General features: G+C 35.1%; 2 protein-coding genes across 4 annotated transcripts; one reads left to right on the forward strand and one right to left on the reverse strand.

Annotated features, from left to right (window-relative positions):
- Positions 1-4,642: 4,642 nt before the first annotated feature.
- Positions 4,643-5,656, reverse strand: LOC105398706 (protein Mpv17). The gene is made up of 2 exons (XM_011570872.3): positions 5,288-5,656; positions 4,643-5,201 (listed from the first exon to the last, which is right to left on the reverse strand). Exons 1-2 carry the CDS (start codon positions 5,495-5,497, stop codon positions 4,845-4,847), a joined length of 567 nt encoding a protein of 188 aa, XP_011569174.2. The 5' UTR covers positions 5,498-5,656; the 3' UTR covers positions 4,643-4,844.
- Positions 5,657-7,141: 1,485 nt separating this feature from the next.
- On the forward strand, positions 7,142-17,812 carry LOC105398707 (dnaJ homolog subfamily C member 5). 3 transcript variants are annotated; one of them, XM_048625823.1, is made up of 7 exons: positions 7,142-7,391; positions 9,330-9,406; positions 9,717-9,912; positions 10,011-10,187; positions 10,640-10,862; positions 11,261-11,439; positions 17,566-17,812. In XM_048625823.1, exons 1-6 carry the CDS (start codon positions 7,286-7,288, stop codon positions 11,433-11,435), a joined length of 954 nt encoding a protein of 317 aa, XP_048481780.1. In that variant the 5' UTR covers positions 7,142-7,285; the 3' UTR covers positions 11,436-11,439; positions 17,566-17,812. The 3 variants fall into 3 exon arrangements, with proteins under 3 accessions (XP_048481780.1, XP_048481781.1, XP_037964070.1); XM_048625824.1 differs by having other exon boundaries at positions 11,261-11,435; XM_038108142.2 differs by lacking the exons at positions 7,142-7,391; positions 9,330-9,406; positions 9,717-9,912; ... (1 more) ...; positions 10,640-10,862; positions 11,261-11,439 and adding an exon at positions 12,926-13,662.
- Positions 17,813-18,075: the final 263 nt, after the last annotated feature.

Below are 18,075 nucleotides of genomic sequence, written 5' to 3' on the forward strand. Positions count from 1 at the left end.
GAAAATTCCCAACTGTTCTCCCGTTACTCGTTAAGATTTGTTCAGTGATGATGAATGATGATGATGCCTAACCAGTGATAGGTACTGTGACTTATACAGTGTGTTGTTTTTCGGACCCGACAAACTTTAAGGGTGGGTTCTACGAGTAATTTCATCGAGAAAAAACCCCCATTTGTGGGGTCAAATCTCAATATTATAGAAATGGCGGCCATTTTAAAGTTGCTTTGAACTTTTTTTATGTACTTAACTTTTAAGCAGTTGTGAATATTTTAAATGAATAGAGATGACTTTTTGCGGATAATAGCATTTTATTTCATGTCCGTAAGGCGTTTAAATCTCGAGATGATTTTCTAAACGAAGAAGAAAATGTAATTCAAGTTACTTTTTCATATGGGGGTTTTTTCTCGATGATATTACTCGTAGAAACCCTTAAAGTTTGTCGGGTCCGAAAAACAACACACTGTATAAGTATTTAATATTACGATTTTTTTTATTTTCGTTTCTTTTAAAAGGTATGAAAATAGAAATAATTATTCCGAACAATCAAATAAGTTTTATTAAACTAGTTAACAATAAAATTATAAAATCAAAACCGAATTGTAAAATCCAATCATTTTTTTTCTATGAATGATAGATAGATACTGGGTGGGTAGTACAGCAGTAGCCACAAAATAATAGAGAAAATGAAAACTTTCGTTTCCCAAATTTTGCGTGGAGGTGACTTTATGGCAGTTTGATATTTACTTATCGACTCATATCTGCTCTGCTTCACCATGAAGAAATAATTAGGTACTTCCGAAGTAACTACCTCAGATTAATGATGATCTGGCGCTTACACCGCGGGCGCGCCTCAGACATAGACGGAAGATGCAGATGATCTCAAAATAATGGCGAAAATAATGGGGACCAACACCGATCTAGTACTTACGTACTTATTTATTTATTTTATTCGGAAAACTTAAAGTAGTTAAAACTTTATATTACTAATTTGCATAACAGCCATGTAGTAGTTATAGTTATCGCATATGGTGGAATTCAGATCCATTGGACTCTTGTATTGGCTCAAAAGACTTGATGAGGTTTTACTAGCGCCATCTACCTTAATCTCTTATTCGCTCCATCCAAAGGTTGTCTGGCAGAGATCGCTTTTAGTGATAGGACCGCCTTTTGTACCCTAATTAGGTTCATCATCTTTAGCCTATAGCAGTCCACTGCTGGACGTAGGCCTCTCCCAAAGCACGCCACTGGATGTGATATTTAGCTTTCCGCATCCAAATTAAGTTACAACTTGTATATTTTATTATTCTTTTGGGGTGTACAAATAAAGTGTATTCTATTCTATAATCGGTTTGGTCTATGGTGGAAAATTCTTCATTGAAAATCCCAACAAGTTACTGTGACTGGTTGGGAATTTTTATTTTCATAGTCCCAACTAGTTACAGTGTTACAGTTGTATGTGACACGTTGGGAATGAAGGAAAAGGGTGTTTCAACGAGTAACAGAGTGTGGACTGATAGGAATTTTGAACATAAAATTCCCAACGAGTAACAGTGTGACTGGTTGAGGTGTGACTGGCTGGGAACAAAGGTTTTTTGTTTGCAGAGGAGAACTGTTCAATTTTATATGGGTTCACCGATACGCAGATTCGGGACATGTAGACAGTAGTCGTCTATACGGATGCATCACCACGCCATCGAGAAATCGTAGCTGCACATAGCGCTGATCCGTTCTGCAGCACCCGTTCTACGGCCACAACACATAATCTATCCTCTATCCCTACAATCCGTACGGGTTCACTTGCGTGCTGCTGGGTTGCGGTGTCGGAGGCCGGCGAAGAAAATTGCTCTAACCGATCAGCATCGTCGAAACAGAGTGCGTTTTGCGACTGACTATTTTAAACTTTGATTGGTGCAACAATTTTGTGATATTTAGTGACGAAAAGTCAGACAAGGATGGACGTAAGATATTATGGCGAAAAAGTGGTGAAAATTATAGTTATTGGGGTTAGCTCAGTAATTTTTATTTTTCCATTTATATAAGATTTTTGTTATTTTGTTAAATACTTATCATTATTTACAATTATTATGGGTAAGCCAATGTGTTAATGATGTTATTGTTACTGAGGTGAGAATAAGTGATCTTATTTCTAGCTAATTAACATGTTGATTCATATAACTAATGACTTGCCTATTTACTTTAGTAAAACAGCCAGTCCATCCTTGTCTGATGTTTATTATGATTTAAAACTGCAAATTGAAAATTTTCCTTATTAATATAAACTACAAATATGTTTTAAAACGAAAAACAACAAAAACGTAACATCCTTAATGTTTATGTTACGGTAAGAATAAATTTGGTAATTTTAACACTTAATAACTTGTTTCATTTACTTTCTGTGTTGCTTTTATTCGTATATACTACAATACTATTATTAACCATCTTAAAAAATAAATTAAATTTATTAAAAAAACAAAAAAGGAATATTGTAAGTTCTTTGAGATTTGAACCACCATATCGATTCATGTAAGACTTGTATCATACCAACTGAGCCATTAAATCTATTACAATGCTTTGCAAAATTTTGCTTCATATCATATCATAAAAACAATGAATCATTGTCACTGGCACAACTACATGCTTACAATATCCGTGTGTGGGTTGCCCAGAACTAAATAATTACGTCGACGTCGCCGACACACACATACACTACCTGCGTTAGTGTGCCCTGCCAACCATTTAACGTTGCCGTGTGTACTCAGTTAAGCGAGCGCGCTGTACCAAGATTTATCTTGAGACTGGGTTTTAGGTATAGGTCCTATGTTACAGGTGTTTGTTGTGGCTGATGATCTAATAGACGACTTGACACATTTTTTAAGTTAAAACAATCAGTAAGTAATATGGTAACTATATATTCATGAAAAAAATAAATTACAGCAGGTAATAGGCGGGCTGAATGTATAGTACAGTTTAAAAATAATAACTTAGGTAATGAATATCACATAACTTTGTGGCCAAAATCATAACAGGCTCAGTTGTAGGTAGTACCTTTCAGCATGAGACATAATTTTATGATAAAAATAAATGGTGTAAGTAAGTTATTAAATAAACTTTCATTTCATATAGAATAAAATGTAAAAGAAATCATTTATTTGACACACAGCAACAAATATAATATACAGTATTCCATAGACTTACTACCAGTATTCTGTTATAATAACCATCAAAACAAAATACTTGGGAAAATAAATAAGAAAGAACAAAAATCTAGTCACTGACCTAAAGAATATGATATTGTAAGTAGGTATGTCAGGGTGGTTAGCCTTAACATTGACTAGCTTCCCATGTTGAGTGAATTCTAATTGAGTATACAGGGTGTCCCAAAAGTCAACGTCATCCCTTAAAGGTCTGATAGGTCAGCTCATGAGAGGCCAGAATATCACAATATGACCTTAGTAAAAACTCGATAATTTTCGATAAATATGTTTTATAAGAGTTTGGTAAGTTTATTCTTAGCAATTTTTGCGTCATCTATGTTGCCACGGCTGACCCCACCACCTATTTTACTTTTACTCATTCCAACATGACTTACCCTTGATAAATTCAGTCAGATAAATTTCCTTCAAACAATTTTACATCAAGGTCGTTTTTTACTAAAATAGCAATAACATTTTTGTTAATTGAAACAATAGCAACGTTTCATACCATTTTGGAAACTGCATTCAATGAGCAATCTTTTCAAATAAGGTGCCAGGTTTGCGTGTTATATTTTTTTTACAGTATGTAGAGTCAAAGTTGTTTATAAAAAAAAACGATTACCTTTTATGACTTTGAAACCCGTGTTTTTTTTAAACATACAGCATTACTCGATATTTTTTTGACTGCGATCAATAGCAGGGCTATACCGGGTGATGCAAGACCAAATAAATTCTAACAATATGGGTTTTGTACCGGTGGCACGCAAAAGACTGATCCAAGGTGTCGATTTTCAGCAAATTTATAAAAGTGTCAATATCTCGAAAATTATCGAGTTTTTACTAAGGTCATATTGTGATATTCTGGCCTCTCATGAGCTGACCTATCAGCCCTTTAAGCGATGACGTTGACTTTTGGGACACCTGTATATCAATGACGAAGGAATTTTTATTCCTTCGTCATTGATATTTGGTATATATAAATTTTAAACTCTATGATAGAACTAGAACTTCTGAATAACAGAAAATATAGAAGGAAAAGGTACCATATTGCATCTTGAGGAAAACATTCTTAAGAGAAAACCAATATATTTATTTGAATCATTTAGAATACTGCCTTGCTGCCCACTATCTTTTCCAGATGCTATCATAACATGTTTATGTGCTTGCCTCAGCTATCTATGTATACATACATATATTTACACTAAGTATATGTAGATTTTAACTGAAAATCTAACATATTACAGTAAAAAAAAGAACTATCTACAGAGTAACTTACATGCTAACATAATCTACAAGAACAATGCCTATAGCAAAACACATTTGGATGGGGAACAATGGGACAAAAATGGATTTTGTTGAGCAAAGGCTGTGAAATATATTATGATGGTGACAAAACACATTGCATACAACTGAAATAAACAAACATAATAATTGGTGATTTTGTGCATTCTTACCTATCACAAAGGTGGATTTCGTCAGAAATGTTGGTGCCCTACTGCCTTTAGGTAATATTGACCTACATATTTTTAAATCATTGCTAAATATATCTAAAAAAATAATTCTTCTGTACAGGTGACATCATTGTTTCTAAACCAATATAGGTCCCTGGAAGGTAGAAAAATCATAACATCATAAATTTTAATTACAACATTAATCTGAAACATGTTTCTTGTTAGTTTTCCAGGAAAGATATGTGTTCCAAAACAATGCAACTGATTGCACAACCAACACCTGATATTGTAAAGGTGTAAAGTAGAAGTTCGCAAGCTGAACCCACGGCCAAATATAATAATTTGCAAGTAACACATCTGGGTAATTGGCTTCTAAGTCAGACTTGACCACACGCCATGATTTTCCTTGTAATGTCCCAACGGCCCCAAGTAAAAACAGCAGGAACGCAGGTGCAAAAATAAATTGATCAATAAAAACTTTTTTCAATGCAACTGTCTTTCCAGATGCTCCAATGTACTTGTTGAGAATACCATACCAAATGCGCAGTGCAGGTCCCTGAAACAGAACAAAAATTATATGTAAGAACTTATTTAAGTATACTTATAAGTATTAGAAATTGATGGCTTTGCCAAGCTACTCACGCCAACAAAAAATCCTATGGATGAAAACTGTAGAGTTCTTTTGATTTCGTAGTCTTTAAATGACTTCTTTTCAATTAATGTTTGGGATATAATATCACCAGCACCCATTAATGTACCAGCTTGAACTGCTTGCATGAGGTACGGACGCCGGTTCAAAGCATTTTGGTATAATTTGAATAGTCCCCTGGCTTTCGTGATTGCGGTAGACATAATTTAAATTTCACTTATATTTCAGTCTTTCTTTAAACACTCTCTGGATAAGATTCAAGCAATCATTGTGAATCAGAGAACTCGGGAAGTTTATTTATTTATAACCTAAAACCCGAAGACAGAAGTCAATCTAAACCAAAACAAAAACATCTTGATTTGACCTACTGTCACCTGTCACTGTCAAACTGAGACAAAATTATTTATTCTGTCTCTGACATGGCGGTTATAGAAGAAAAAATAAATGTTATTCTGAGAAATTAGCTGTCGCATAAAATAAAATCTCGTTAGAGAAGTCATCATCAGCCTATAACAGTCCACTGCTGGACGTAGGCCTCTCCCAAAGCACGCCACTGGATGCGATCTTTAGCTTTCCGCATCCAATCATATCCAGCCACCTTTCGCAAGTCGTCACCCCATCTAGCCGGAGGGCGGCCCACACTACATTTGCCTAGTCGCGGCCTCCACTCCAGAACACGTTTACCCTATCGGTCATCGGTTATTCGACAGATGTGACCAGCCCACTGCCACTTAAGCTTACTAACTCGGTGAGCTATGTCGGTGACTTTAGTTAGAGAAGTAGGTAGGTATTATGTTCCTTGATTAAAATCATCAATGGTCTGATGACCTCAGCCGTTCGCGGTTGCGAGCAGAGGTAGGCTGCTGTCAATCTTTCCAAGTGGGGCTATACCGTTGGTACCAACCTATGCGACTGTGGTACCGCCCCCCAGACTATGGAGCATTTAGGTACTCTCCTGTCCCCTGTGCCCTTTCACCTGCACTCGGGAAGACTTACTCCAGGCCAACCAGAATGCTATTCACTGACACGAAAGAAGAAGAAGCCGTTCGCTACACGCTCCGTCCGGGCCACGCCACCACTTTAGTGAGTAGGTACTTACGACGTTAGACCTATAACCTAGAATAGTAACCTCTGGTAACCTTACCAGAAATATTACTAGTCATTACGATGCAGTATGTTGTTATTTAGTACCTAAGTAGTTACTCGTGGTACTTAAGTTCCTTATGGTTCCCTAGAGGTTCCCTAGCTATCTCTAGCTATGTACCACAGACCTACCACAAACCATAATGTACCTACATAGAACAACGTAAGTATCCGGTAGCCATACGGTAGCGATAGCGATAGCGGTAAAGCCAGGCTTATTACTCTAAGGAAGGGTAGAGCTAAGTAGAGCACAGGTTGGCACGGGTAGAGAGATGGTAGTGTATGGTAGAGAGCATGGAAGTAATATTTTACTTACGTATAGTGCCACAAACTTATCTGGTCCGGTGACAGCTCACATAAATATTTCATAATTATATAAGATTTTATGTTTGCTCGTATTGTTAATTCGCTCTTGCGGTGTTAATAAACCCATCTAATCTTTTATAATATACAATTCATTAGTAAGTAATGAGATATGGATGAATTTAGTTCGCTCTCACCGGAACAGATAAGTTTGTGGCACTGTAAGTACTTATTACTTCCATGGTAGAGCGAGTAATTACTAGTGTTGTGAAAGTACCACACATAGAGTACCACATGAGCAAGGGACATGCACATGAATACCTATTTTATAAGTCAGCAGCGTCAGCAGTGACCACATGTCTTTTTGGTCTTTGCCTCACATTGCCGTTCTTTGCTTGCCTATAGCACAGATTAGAGAGCCTATTACTATCAAACACAAATTACTATTCATCATAACAAACCCTGCAGATTATATATAAGTATTTGGCTAAAGTCGTCAGTTTTTATTTCTCATTCGGATCAAGTCAATAAGTTTTTATTGCCAAATGACTGAACGTATATCCAAGGAAAACTCGAAACCACAAGCCCCAAAGACTAACCTGCCCACCAGATATGTGGTCGCCGTTCTTTCAGCTTGGATAGCTGAAGGAGGTAAGTACCTCCCTGACTACTTATATGTTTTTATTTATTTATTTATTTATTTTATTTATGTGTTTATCTAACAAGTATCCTAGGAGTACCTACAGATAAACTCTGTATACATGTATACATTCAATCCCATATTAACTTGCGGAGTAGGCAGGGATACTGTCATTTTGTTAAGTAACTACACTCTCTTTACCCTCAACTTATCGTATGGGTCGTCGTCCTTCACCGCACACGCTCGGCTGTCCAATTTCAAAACACAGTAACAGCCAAGAGACAAAATGTTCAGTAGAGCCAAAAAACGTTTTTGTCCCTTCATTTCAATGCCCTGGTAAAACTATGATACATATCTAAACGAATGTAAGCTTAAAAGAACCGGCAGAACCTAGGCTTTACATACAATACTATTTCATTTAAATATGACTAATATTGTTGCTGAAATGCACAAAAGAAAACACTAACTAGGTTTTAAATGGTTTTCTCACCCTAAAACCGCCCTCACTGACCATTTTATAACCTAGTAAGAGCCATTATTGTGTAATTTAAGACAAGTAAAGTATATTGAAATTGCAATAATAACGTAATAATTTATATGTTTTTTTATTTTTTGATATGTTTTGGATCATTCACATAATATAAATCAAATTTTGCAGCACTTTTACACGACCGCACTAAGTAATAGCTGAAATACCGGCATATTTTTAAGTTTTATCTAAATGAAACAAAACGCCATATTAAGAAGGCATGTCTGACACGAACATTATTTATGGCTGCCTTAAATTAGACAATATTTCCTAAATTTTGAGCTAAAATTAGTTTACAATGTTTGAGTTTTTTTTGGTTTATGCAAAATAGGGCTAGTAGAAAGGTTCTGACGAGAAAGGTCTCTATGGCTTTTATAAAGAAGACAAAATTTCCTTATGTTCTACTTTTAATTCACCTCTCTAGGTCTCATTGGTTCAAAGATACAGGTTCTGAAATATCTGATATTTTTTCGAAAAAAGTGTTTGTAATAATGTATGCCATTTGTGACTTACTAAAATTAACGGGCAAAAATTGACCTTTGCTGACCATTTCAAAACCTAGTAAGCGCCATTGACAATTTTAAAACCTAGTAAGTCATTTTCACTTACTGTGTTTTAAAATGGTTGGTGGCGCTTACTGTGTTTTAAAATGGTTTTCGTGGCATTTTTGATTTCGCAGGGTGGAGTTACTAGGTTTTTAGAAATTTTATTTTCGTTTCTAAGCCGTTTTTTGATATTCTGACAATGCAGGAATGTGCGGAATCGCCTAAAATAATGTATAAATCAAAGACCCGTTTTTTTTAAAAGTTGGCGCTTACTGTGTTTTGAAATTGGACAGCCGCGCTCTCCTTTCTTACTCTGGAAGCTACTCGTACCACGGTAAAGAATGACCAGTTTCCTCATAGGATAAGTACTTCATTAATTAAGTACTTATAATTTTATTATTGGGATCTTACGTAAGTAGATTACTTATAATTTAAGTAAGTACATAATTAGATAAGTAACTAACTACTCCGGTATAATTTTTTTTTTTGTAATTTTTGTTCTTGGTGCAAATAAAGTGTATTGTATCGTATCGTATCGTATCGTATCGTATCGTATCGTATCGTATCGTATCGTATCGTATCGTATCGTATCGTATCGTATCGTATCGTATCGTATCGTATCGTATCGTATCGTATCGTATCGTATCGTATCGTATCGTATCGTATCGTATCGTATCGTATCGTATCGTATCGTATCGTATCGTATCGTATCGTATCGTATCGTATCGTATCGTATCGTATCGTATCGTATCGTATCGTATCGTATCGTATCGTATCGTATCGTATCGTATCGTATCGTATCGTATCGTATCGTATCGTATCGTATCGTATCGTATTGTAATAAATTCGGACTCTGATGATATTATTTTTATCAGTTACTTACCCATGCGACCTGACGAAAACTAGACTTCAAATACAATCGGAGGTAGCAACTACAAAGTCGGGTTATAAGGTAAGCCGAAACACCTCGGGCAGATTAACTTGGCACCGCCAGCTTAACATTTGAGTATGAGACCAAGCCATGTACAATATTCTTTTGAAGATAGCAGTCCCACGGAAAACCTTTTGAGGAGATGCCAAAGCTCACGCGAAAAGCTAGAGGGGCGGATGCAAACATTTTATCACTTCACATGTTAACTTGTAAGGTACCAGCCTTGTCCATCATGTAGTTAGGTACAGGTATACGTACCTTAAATGGAAATTATGAATTTTACTTTAATTATACCACCACGTCCCCATACTAAAGACTGAAATTATTTTAGCTAGAAAATTATGGCATGGTAATCACAGCGAAGAATATAGCTAAAAACGAAGGAATCATCAAACTATGGTCGGGTTTTGCTCCAATGCTCCAGCGCCATGCCATTTATTCTGGTTGCAGGCTATTGTTGTATGAGCAATATCGAAAACAAATGGGAAACGACAATGGGAAAATGTCCCTTGCTACAACATGTTTTGGTAAGCTTAAAAATACATCAGATACTATAGTTATCATACCTACTGTTACTTCGTAAGTAGGTAAGTACTTAAGTATCTTACTTAAATATTTTTAACAGGTGGCATGTTTGCTGGGGGCTTGGCGCAATTTATTGCCTCGCCTACCGACTTAGTAAAAGTGCAAATGCAGGCTGAAGGTCGAAGGTTACTTCAAGGAAGACCACCGAGATTCAAAAACTGCAGAGATGCTTACCTTAAACTTTACGCAGAAGGTGGAATTCTAGGATTTTGGAGAGGTGATGTTACGCAGACTTTAAGGCCATGTCCCAAGTAGGCAAACTGTTAGCGGCCGACTGAGTTTGCAGCGTATCGATTTAGTACGATGTCCCATAATATATATTTGAAATGGAGTGTCGGACACTGTCCACACAGTCCACAGTCAGCTAGTTTTCCGCTCACTGTACGCAGTTTGCAACGTCGCGCGCTGATTATCTCTGACGGTCTTATTTCATGACAATATACCTATCTCGACTTCTAATCTTTTCATCTAGGTAGGTACGTACCCATAAACCTTTTTTCATACTTACTGATGCAGCCTGTTTAATTAGTTGACATAGTTCCTGAATGTTAAGTTAGATGACATAGTTCCTGAAGTCATGTACTTACTAAGTTACCTACTTCAATATTGAAACCAAATTGAGTGAGTAGTTACCTAGTTATGCCTAAACGTAACTGATCACCAATCCAGGTGCTGTACCAAACGTCTGTCGCGCCGCATTAGTGAACGTTGGTGACCTAGCCGCATACGACTACACAAAACGCTTTCTAATAGAGAAACAGGGATTCAAGGATAATATTCCACTTCATTTTATTTCTGCGTTTACTGCTGGTTTGGTGGCAGCAGTTGTTGGAAATCCCGCTGATGTTATGAAGACTCGTCTCATGAATCAACCATTAGGTCCAGATGGCAAGTAAGTGCCCAGTGTTTCGTAGTGCTCAATGAAAAATGAAAAAAAAAACATAATTCAAATCATATTTGTACCTACAATAGGAATTATGTATTCAATCAATACATAATTCCTATTGTAGGTACAAATACTTATCTACCTATACTTACCTATAACTATGAGTACTTACATATAAATTAAGATTCTTGGTTGGTCCTTGATGATGAGTAGGTACATAGATTTATAATGTTATAGATTAGAGAAGTACAAAAGTAGATTACTTACACAAGACGATGAAAATTCACAATCATAAAGTAAAAAAATCATAATACCTACTTATCTTGCATAAACCTTGGTAACTACTTACCACTTATAATTAAGTACCTACTTAATTACTAATCGGTTTATATATTTTGTTTCAGGGGGCTATTATACAAGGGCATGTTTGACTGTTTCCGCCAGTCAGTGGTAAATGAAGGCCCTTTGGCCCTGTACAAGGGTTTCTTTCCACTGTGGTTGAGAATGGGTCCATGGGCTCTCGTGAATTGGCTAGCATTCGAAAACATAATGATATTTATTGGTGGCAAAACTTTCTAGGTAGGTAAGTACCTAACTATGTAACAATTAAAAGTACTTGTTATAGGTAGGTAGCTATTAAGTTCTTATAAGTAAGTAACTATACAGGGTGTCCCAAAAGTCAACGTCATCCCTTAAAGGGCTGATAGGTCAGCTCATGAGAGGCCAGAATATCACAATATGACCTTAGTAAAAACTAAACTAAACTAGAGATATTGACACTTTTATAAATTTGCTGAAAATCGACACCTTGGATCAGTTTTTTGCGTGCCGCCGGTACAAAAGTCCATATTGTTAGAATTTGTTTGGTGTTGCATCACTCTATATAGCCCTGCTATTGATCGCAGTCAAAAAAAATATCGAGTAATGCTGTATGTTTAAAAAAAACACGGTTTTCAAAGTCATAAAAGGTAATCGTATTTTTTTATAAACAACTTTGACTCTATATACTCTAAAAAAAAATATAGCACGCAAACCTGGCACCTTATTTGAAAAGATTGCTCATTTAATGCAGTTTCTATTTTACCCACCACCTATTTTACTTTTACTCATTCCAACATGACTTACCCTTAATACCCGTTCTGTATTATTGTGTATATATTTAAGTATGATTGCTGTCATTGTCAAATAAAGTTTTATCTTTCTTTCTTTCTTTCTTTCTTTCTTAATAAATTCAGTCAGATAAATTTCCTTCAAACAATTTTACATCGAGGTCGTTTTGTACTAAAATAGCAATAACTTTTTTGTTAATTGAAACAATAGCAACGTTCCATACCATTTTGGAAACTGCATTAAATGAGCAATCTTTTCAAATAAGGTGCCAGGTTTGCTTGCTATATTTTTTCTTACAGTATGAAGAGTCAAAGTTGTTTATAAAAAAATACTATTACCTTTTATGACTTTGAAAACCGTGTTTTTTTTAAACATACAGCATTACTCGATATTTTTTTTGACTGCGATCAATAGCAGGGCGCTACAGGGTGATGCAACACCAAACAAATTCTAACAATATGGATTTTTGTACCGGCGGCGCCCAAAAAACTGATCCAAGGTGTCGATTTTCAGCAAATTTATAAAAGTGTCAATATCTCGAAAATTATCGAGTTTTTACTAAGGTCATATTGTGATATTCTGGCCTCTCATGAGCTGACCTATCAGCCCTTTAAGGGATGACGTTGACTTTTGGGACACCCTGTATAAGTACCTAAACTATATTAACTAATCAGGCTTTCCCATGAGCATCTCTTTATCAAAGATGGTATTCCCGTGGACAAACATTCAATCTCAAAGACACACAGTAAGGCCCTGGCAAATGGCCTAGTTTGTAGGTACTGGTAGGTATCCTTGCTACTGTATGTTTTCCCATCACCCCATCTTCCTATTTCCACCACACAGACTATACTACGTTCCACCCTCAGAATAACAACGTTTCCGCTTTGGACTTCTCCCTTTTTTTTCAAGGTGCACAGCGCAAAAATTATTTTAATATAATTTTTAGGTTTGGCAACATAACCTCTCCCTCTTGTCATGTCATGTCGTTTTTCCAAATTACGACTGGCACGGGCTGTTTGTTGTAGATTTACAATAATTCTTGTTTGTGATCTCATTTCCCCATAGTTAACCGTTAAATTGGATCGCTACAATATGGATAAAAGGAAATTGTCAACTGCCGGGGACAGTCTGTATCAAATTCTTCAGGTTCCAAAAACCGCTACACCAGACGATGTCAAGAAAAGCTATCGTAAATTGGCTTTAAAATATCATCCAGACAAGAACCCGAACAATCCTGAAGCGTCAGATAAGTTCAAAGAAGTTAACAGAGCCCACACCATTTTGAGCGATACTACGAAACGTAATATTTACGACAATTACGGCTCGCTCGGACTTTACATCGCCGAACAATTTGGAGAAGAAAATGTCAACGCCTATTTCGTTGTCACAAGCACTTGGTGCAAGGCGCTGTGTGTCGTTTGCGGCATACTGACAGGATGCTACTTCTGCTGCTGCCTGTGCTGCTGCTGCAACTGCTGCTGCGGCAAGTGCAAGCCGCGGCCCGAGGACACCGGCGACTACCACACGCTGGAGCGCGACGACTCCGACGGCGTGCAGCGCACCGTGACGAGCCAGCCGGCGCCGGGCGCGCAGCCCAGCGGCGAGGGCGCGCCCTCCATCGCGCTGCCCATGTCCGACCCAGTCACCTCGCCAGCCATCCCACTTGGAGCCTCCGAGCACACCGGCCTCAACACAGGTGGGGTCAATTATGGCATTTCACAGTAATTTCAAGTATCAAAGTCCCACAACATCAATTAAATATACATTCTTATTGTGTATTTAATTATAGATTTCAAAAGTATTTATGTATCCATTTGTCAGTTCTTTTTTGATTTGAGTGATTGGATTCACATAATTACACTGTGATTTGCTATTTCAATACTGTCACCTTGTATCAGATTCTTCTCTTTCTGGGCATGTAGATTGTATAACATAGTAAAGTCTTATTTCACTGTTGCTCAAGTATTGATCAATTGCAGCCAAGTTATGGTTTATACCTTAACATCACTTTCCTATGGGGTATAGCGAGAACCAGTTTTGCAATTGCAGTAATATTACATGACATAAAAAAGTGCATAAGGCCCTATAACCTAAAGTATAAAAAACTTCACAAAATTTAAACCAAAGTTGGTATAGGTATGTAATAATAGATATTCTATTACACATGAATATAATAATATTTATTATAATAATATGTACAGTGCTCCAAAATTGATAATGCGCATAGAAATCTTTGACAGAACGGTTGTTTTCGATTATGTGACACATGATATTGACTCCTATTTCTTTCGAACAAGGTGCAAAATTCGAGTGTTTTTTTTAAGGCTCTTACGATTTAATGATTCGGGTGTGAAGATCTGCATGTGCATTATTAATTTTGGACAAGTGTAATATAGTTTTCTTTTAACAGCTTAAACTTAATATTTCTTTGAAATTAGGCTTATGTCCATCTATATTCATCATTCTTATCTAGCAGGAAATTTAGATAAGATTTAAATTATACTATTATGACACTCATTCAGTGTACTTAACACCTAGTGGCAGCAATGTGGCACACCTCATCCAAATGGTTTTAATATCACAGAAATGTGATTGAAATATCATTAAAATATATATCTTAGATATTCTATTCATTTCAATCTATTTTATTTGATGTAAAAGTAACTTGTTTGCTTATCTGAAAGACATTCAATTAAAATATATGGTACATTGGTGTTGTATAAGATAAGAGTAGAACTGCAAGATAAATTTGTGAAATTGTTTCTTTTTGTCAATTACCATCTATGGGTTGAACAACTTGTATTTCAAATAAGAGAATTTTTAGTAAATATTCATTATGAATAATTATTGTATCAACTAAAAATAACTTAATGTGGCAATGATTTTTATGTCTATTCCAAGACTGGTTATATTCTTATTGCCATTTATGCATGCTTCTGGGAAAATATTATTGTCTGTATTGCACTAAGATTGCTTAACTATCACACCAAGTGCATTATATGACAGTGCTTCCATCCATTTTTCTTACTTTTGACATAAGTTCCATGATTATTGGCAGAACTGCAATATAAATGCATTATTATTCTTAAATGTTATTTATGAAAGAAGACCATTTATGTAGTACTTTTATATTTTTTATGAAAGTTTGTCTGTCAATAAATTATGGAACTTCATAATGGTTTGGAACAAATTGAGATATAATTTACCCAATACCACTTAATTCTTCATAGTGGTGTAGGTAACCAAACTAATATTAAAACTAAGAATATTCTTTAGACAATAAACTTCAGATTAATTTGACCACACACTATGCAAATAAAAGCTGGGCCTTGCTAGATTTCGTTACAGTGTACCATACTCAGATGTAAAAGTAACTAAAATATTCTTCTATTTTTTCGGTCTATCATTATTCTTTTGCAATATAATGATTGTCCTCCAGTTATTAAAATAATTAATGTTCAGTGATATACTTAGTTAGTAAATGGGCCTTAATTTAAATTATTTTGTATAGGTTTTAGTCATAACTTGTAGTTATTCAACTGACCAGGTATTAAAAATATTCCTGTTAGAGCCATACTGTAAGTTGACTCAACTTACAGGTAAAAGATGTTCAGAAGATAAATGTATGATATGAAGTCATACATTTTAAATTGTGTTTATTTGGCTTAGGCACTTTGAGTTACATATACTGACTTGCCATTGTAATGCAAATGTAAGATACCATTTAAGTAATGATAAGATTTTCCTTTATTCTTATTTCTTAAGTCATCACATACTTTGAAAGATGAAATACTGAATACATAAACACACACAGACGAGGCTGTTTCAGTTTCAATTATATGTGGAAAATCATAATGCTACTATCTGAAATTATGTTTTAGACAGTTGCATTATGATATTCATGGTTATTATCACAAAGGTAATGTAAAATTATAGAGAGAAAATTAGTGAAACAGGCACTTTGGCTGAAATAAAGTGAATTGCCTTCCATCCTACTGAAGAATTTGGTTATGTTCTGTCCTTATAATGTTATAGTCTACTCTTATTTAAGCAGTATATTTAAGTGTTTGCTCTTAGAATGACGAATTAGGTTTCTATCAACACAAATTAAATTGCTAGTTGTTGACCAATACAAAAAAACTTATGAGGTAATTTATGATAATGCTAGAATAGTAAATATTCTACTTATTAAAACATACTTACTGAATTATATTTTTAACTGTGAAATGCGATTATGACGGCTCCTAGGTCAGATCTTGAGAGTTAATTTTATTAAAAAATCAACAGTTTTACATTAAGATAAACACTCATGATCAGTGCTGGCTTGGTTATGTTTTAATTAAATGATCAGTTGGATCACATACATAAGTACTTACTTATGTGATTAGTATAACTACTTAATCCCTGATAATATGTGTAATGAGTAAAAAATATAGGATCAAACAACCTATTATTACATTGTTGATTGTTATAAAATACTTCATGTAAAATAATATTTACTCAAATCGATAACATGAGGTTTGTGTTTCATCCCTCAGTAGGTATTCAACGAGGGTTGTTACAAGAGATATACATAAATATAGCAGTATTATAGTACATTCACTAAGAGCATAGGACAGGATGTGCACATGGGTTCATAACATAACTAGTAAATGGCAGAAATACCATCTAAAGCTCCAGCACTCATAAACAGCCTGTAACTCATGATTAAACTTTATTTACAGCTTAACCCTTGGTGGTTGGTAGATCTTCTCCGGTACAGTCAGCTTCATTACGAAGTTTTCTTTGTAGCTATACACTTTTGTATTCATTCAAACATCTGTGTCTGTGAGTTTGAAAAGGTACAAAAGTGTAGGTATAGCTTACGTTAGCAACTTATATGAGTATAGCTAGCTACTAATACTAATGAAGCTGACCGTACTACAATAGGATTCTTGCATCGCTCATCTGTCAAATGTATACAAGTTCTGTCTCTTGAAAAAGTTGAACCTAAACAGCATAACTTTATGGTACCACCCCAATTGGCTATTCGAAGGTATATTTGCCAAAACTGCCATACATGTGGCAAATACAGCAAACATCCAATAGCAAATACGAATAGCCAAGTGTGGTTCCAGCATTAAATGCATGTTTCCTTACTCTGTGTATGGCATATACCTGTAAATCTATGCAAAGAATGCTGTTATATATATATTTAACTCCAGTAGGTATGTTTAGCATAAGTACCAATATTCTTCTCCCTTATTCGTATGTCCCTTATCCACAAGTAGTTTGTCGTCGTATAGTTAAATATATATTATATAAGGTACTTACACATTTTGAATGAATTGAATAAATGTTGTTAAATATGTAGCTTGAAATTAGCTAGGTTTGTGTTGCTAGCATAGCCTTGTTATATGAATGTTATGGCACTAGTCAACGAGTATTTACAACAATAATTCCATTGATTATATTAATTGTACTTTACACTTAATATTTTTAATCAAATAAATATATGCATACTAAATAATCTCTTATTCAGTAACTTAAAAAAAATACCTTTTATTTTTTAATAACTTTTTACTTGTTTGAATAATTTATTTCTTTTTCTTATTTACAGGAAGCAGTATTCCAAAATACACATGAAGTAATCACTTCTAGTCCACCTAATTTATAAGTGAAATGAAATGACAAACCGACTTCATTCATACTAAAAACTTACACAGTAAGAATGTAAGCCTAAATATCGTAGTATTATTTTAATCTTGTTTAATCGATGCCTGTATTTATATTTTTGTACCTTCATGTATTTATTACAGTGGCTACCATTACGCTACATTTAAAATATACTTACTTTTAGTTCGGAATTATGTTTATTATTTATTTATTTGTCATTCACCCAATTTCGATTTTTTTGTGATATGAGTACGAGTCACGCAATTTTTTCATCGGTGAATTTCTTTCCTTGAAACCAGTAATTAATTTAGTCCATTAAATGTGCCTACATATCCTGTGGGAATACAAAAAAATGGTAGGTAAGTAAAAGATAAATGGATAGGTTAGGTACTGTATTCTCAAAACTCATCGAAGCGACTAACAGCTACCTAATCATCACAGATTCATAGCTTAT

The sequence above is a fragment of the Plutella xylostella genome, chromosome 15, assembly GCF_932276165.1.
Source record: "Plutella xylostella chromosome 15, ilPluXylo3.1, whole genome shotgun sequence".
Taxonomy (NCBI): Eukaryota; Metazoa; Arthropoda; class Insecta; order Lepidoptera; family Plutellidae; genus Plutella; species Plutella xylostella.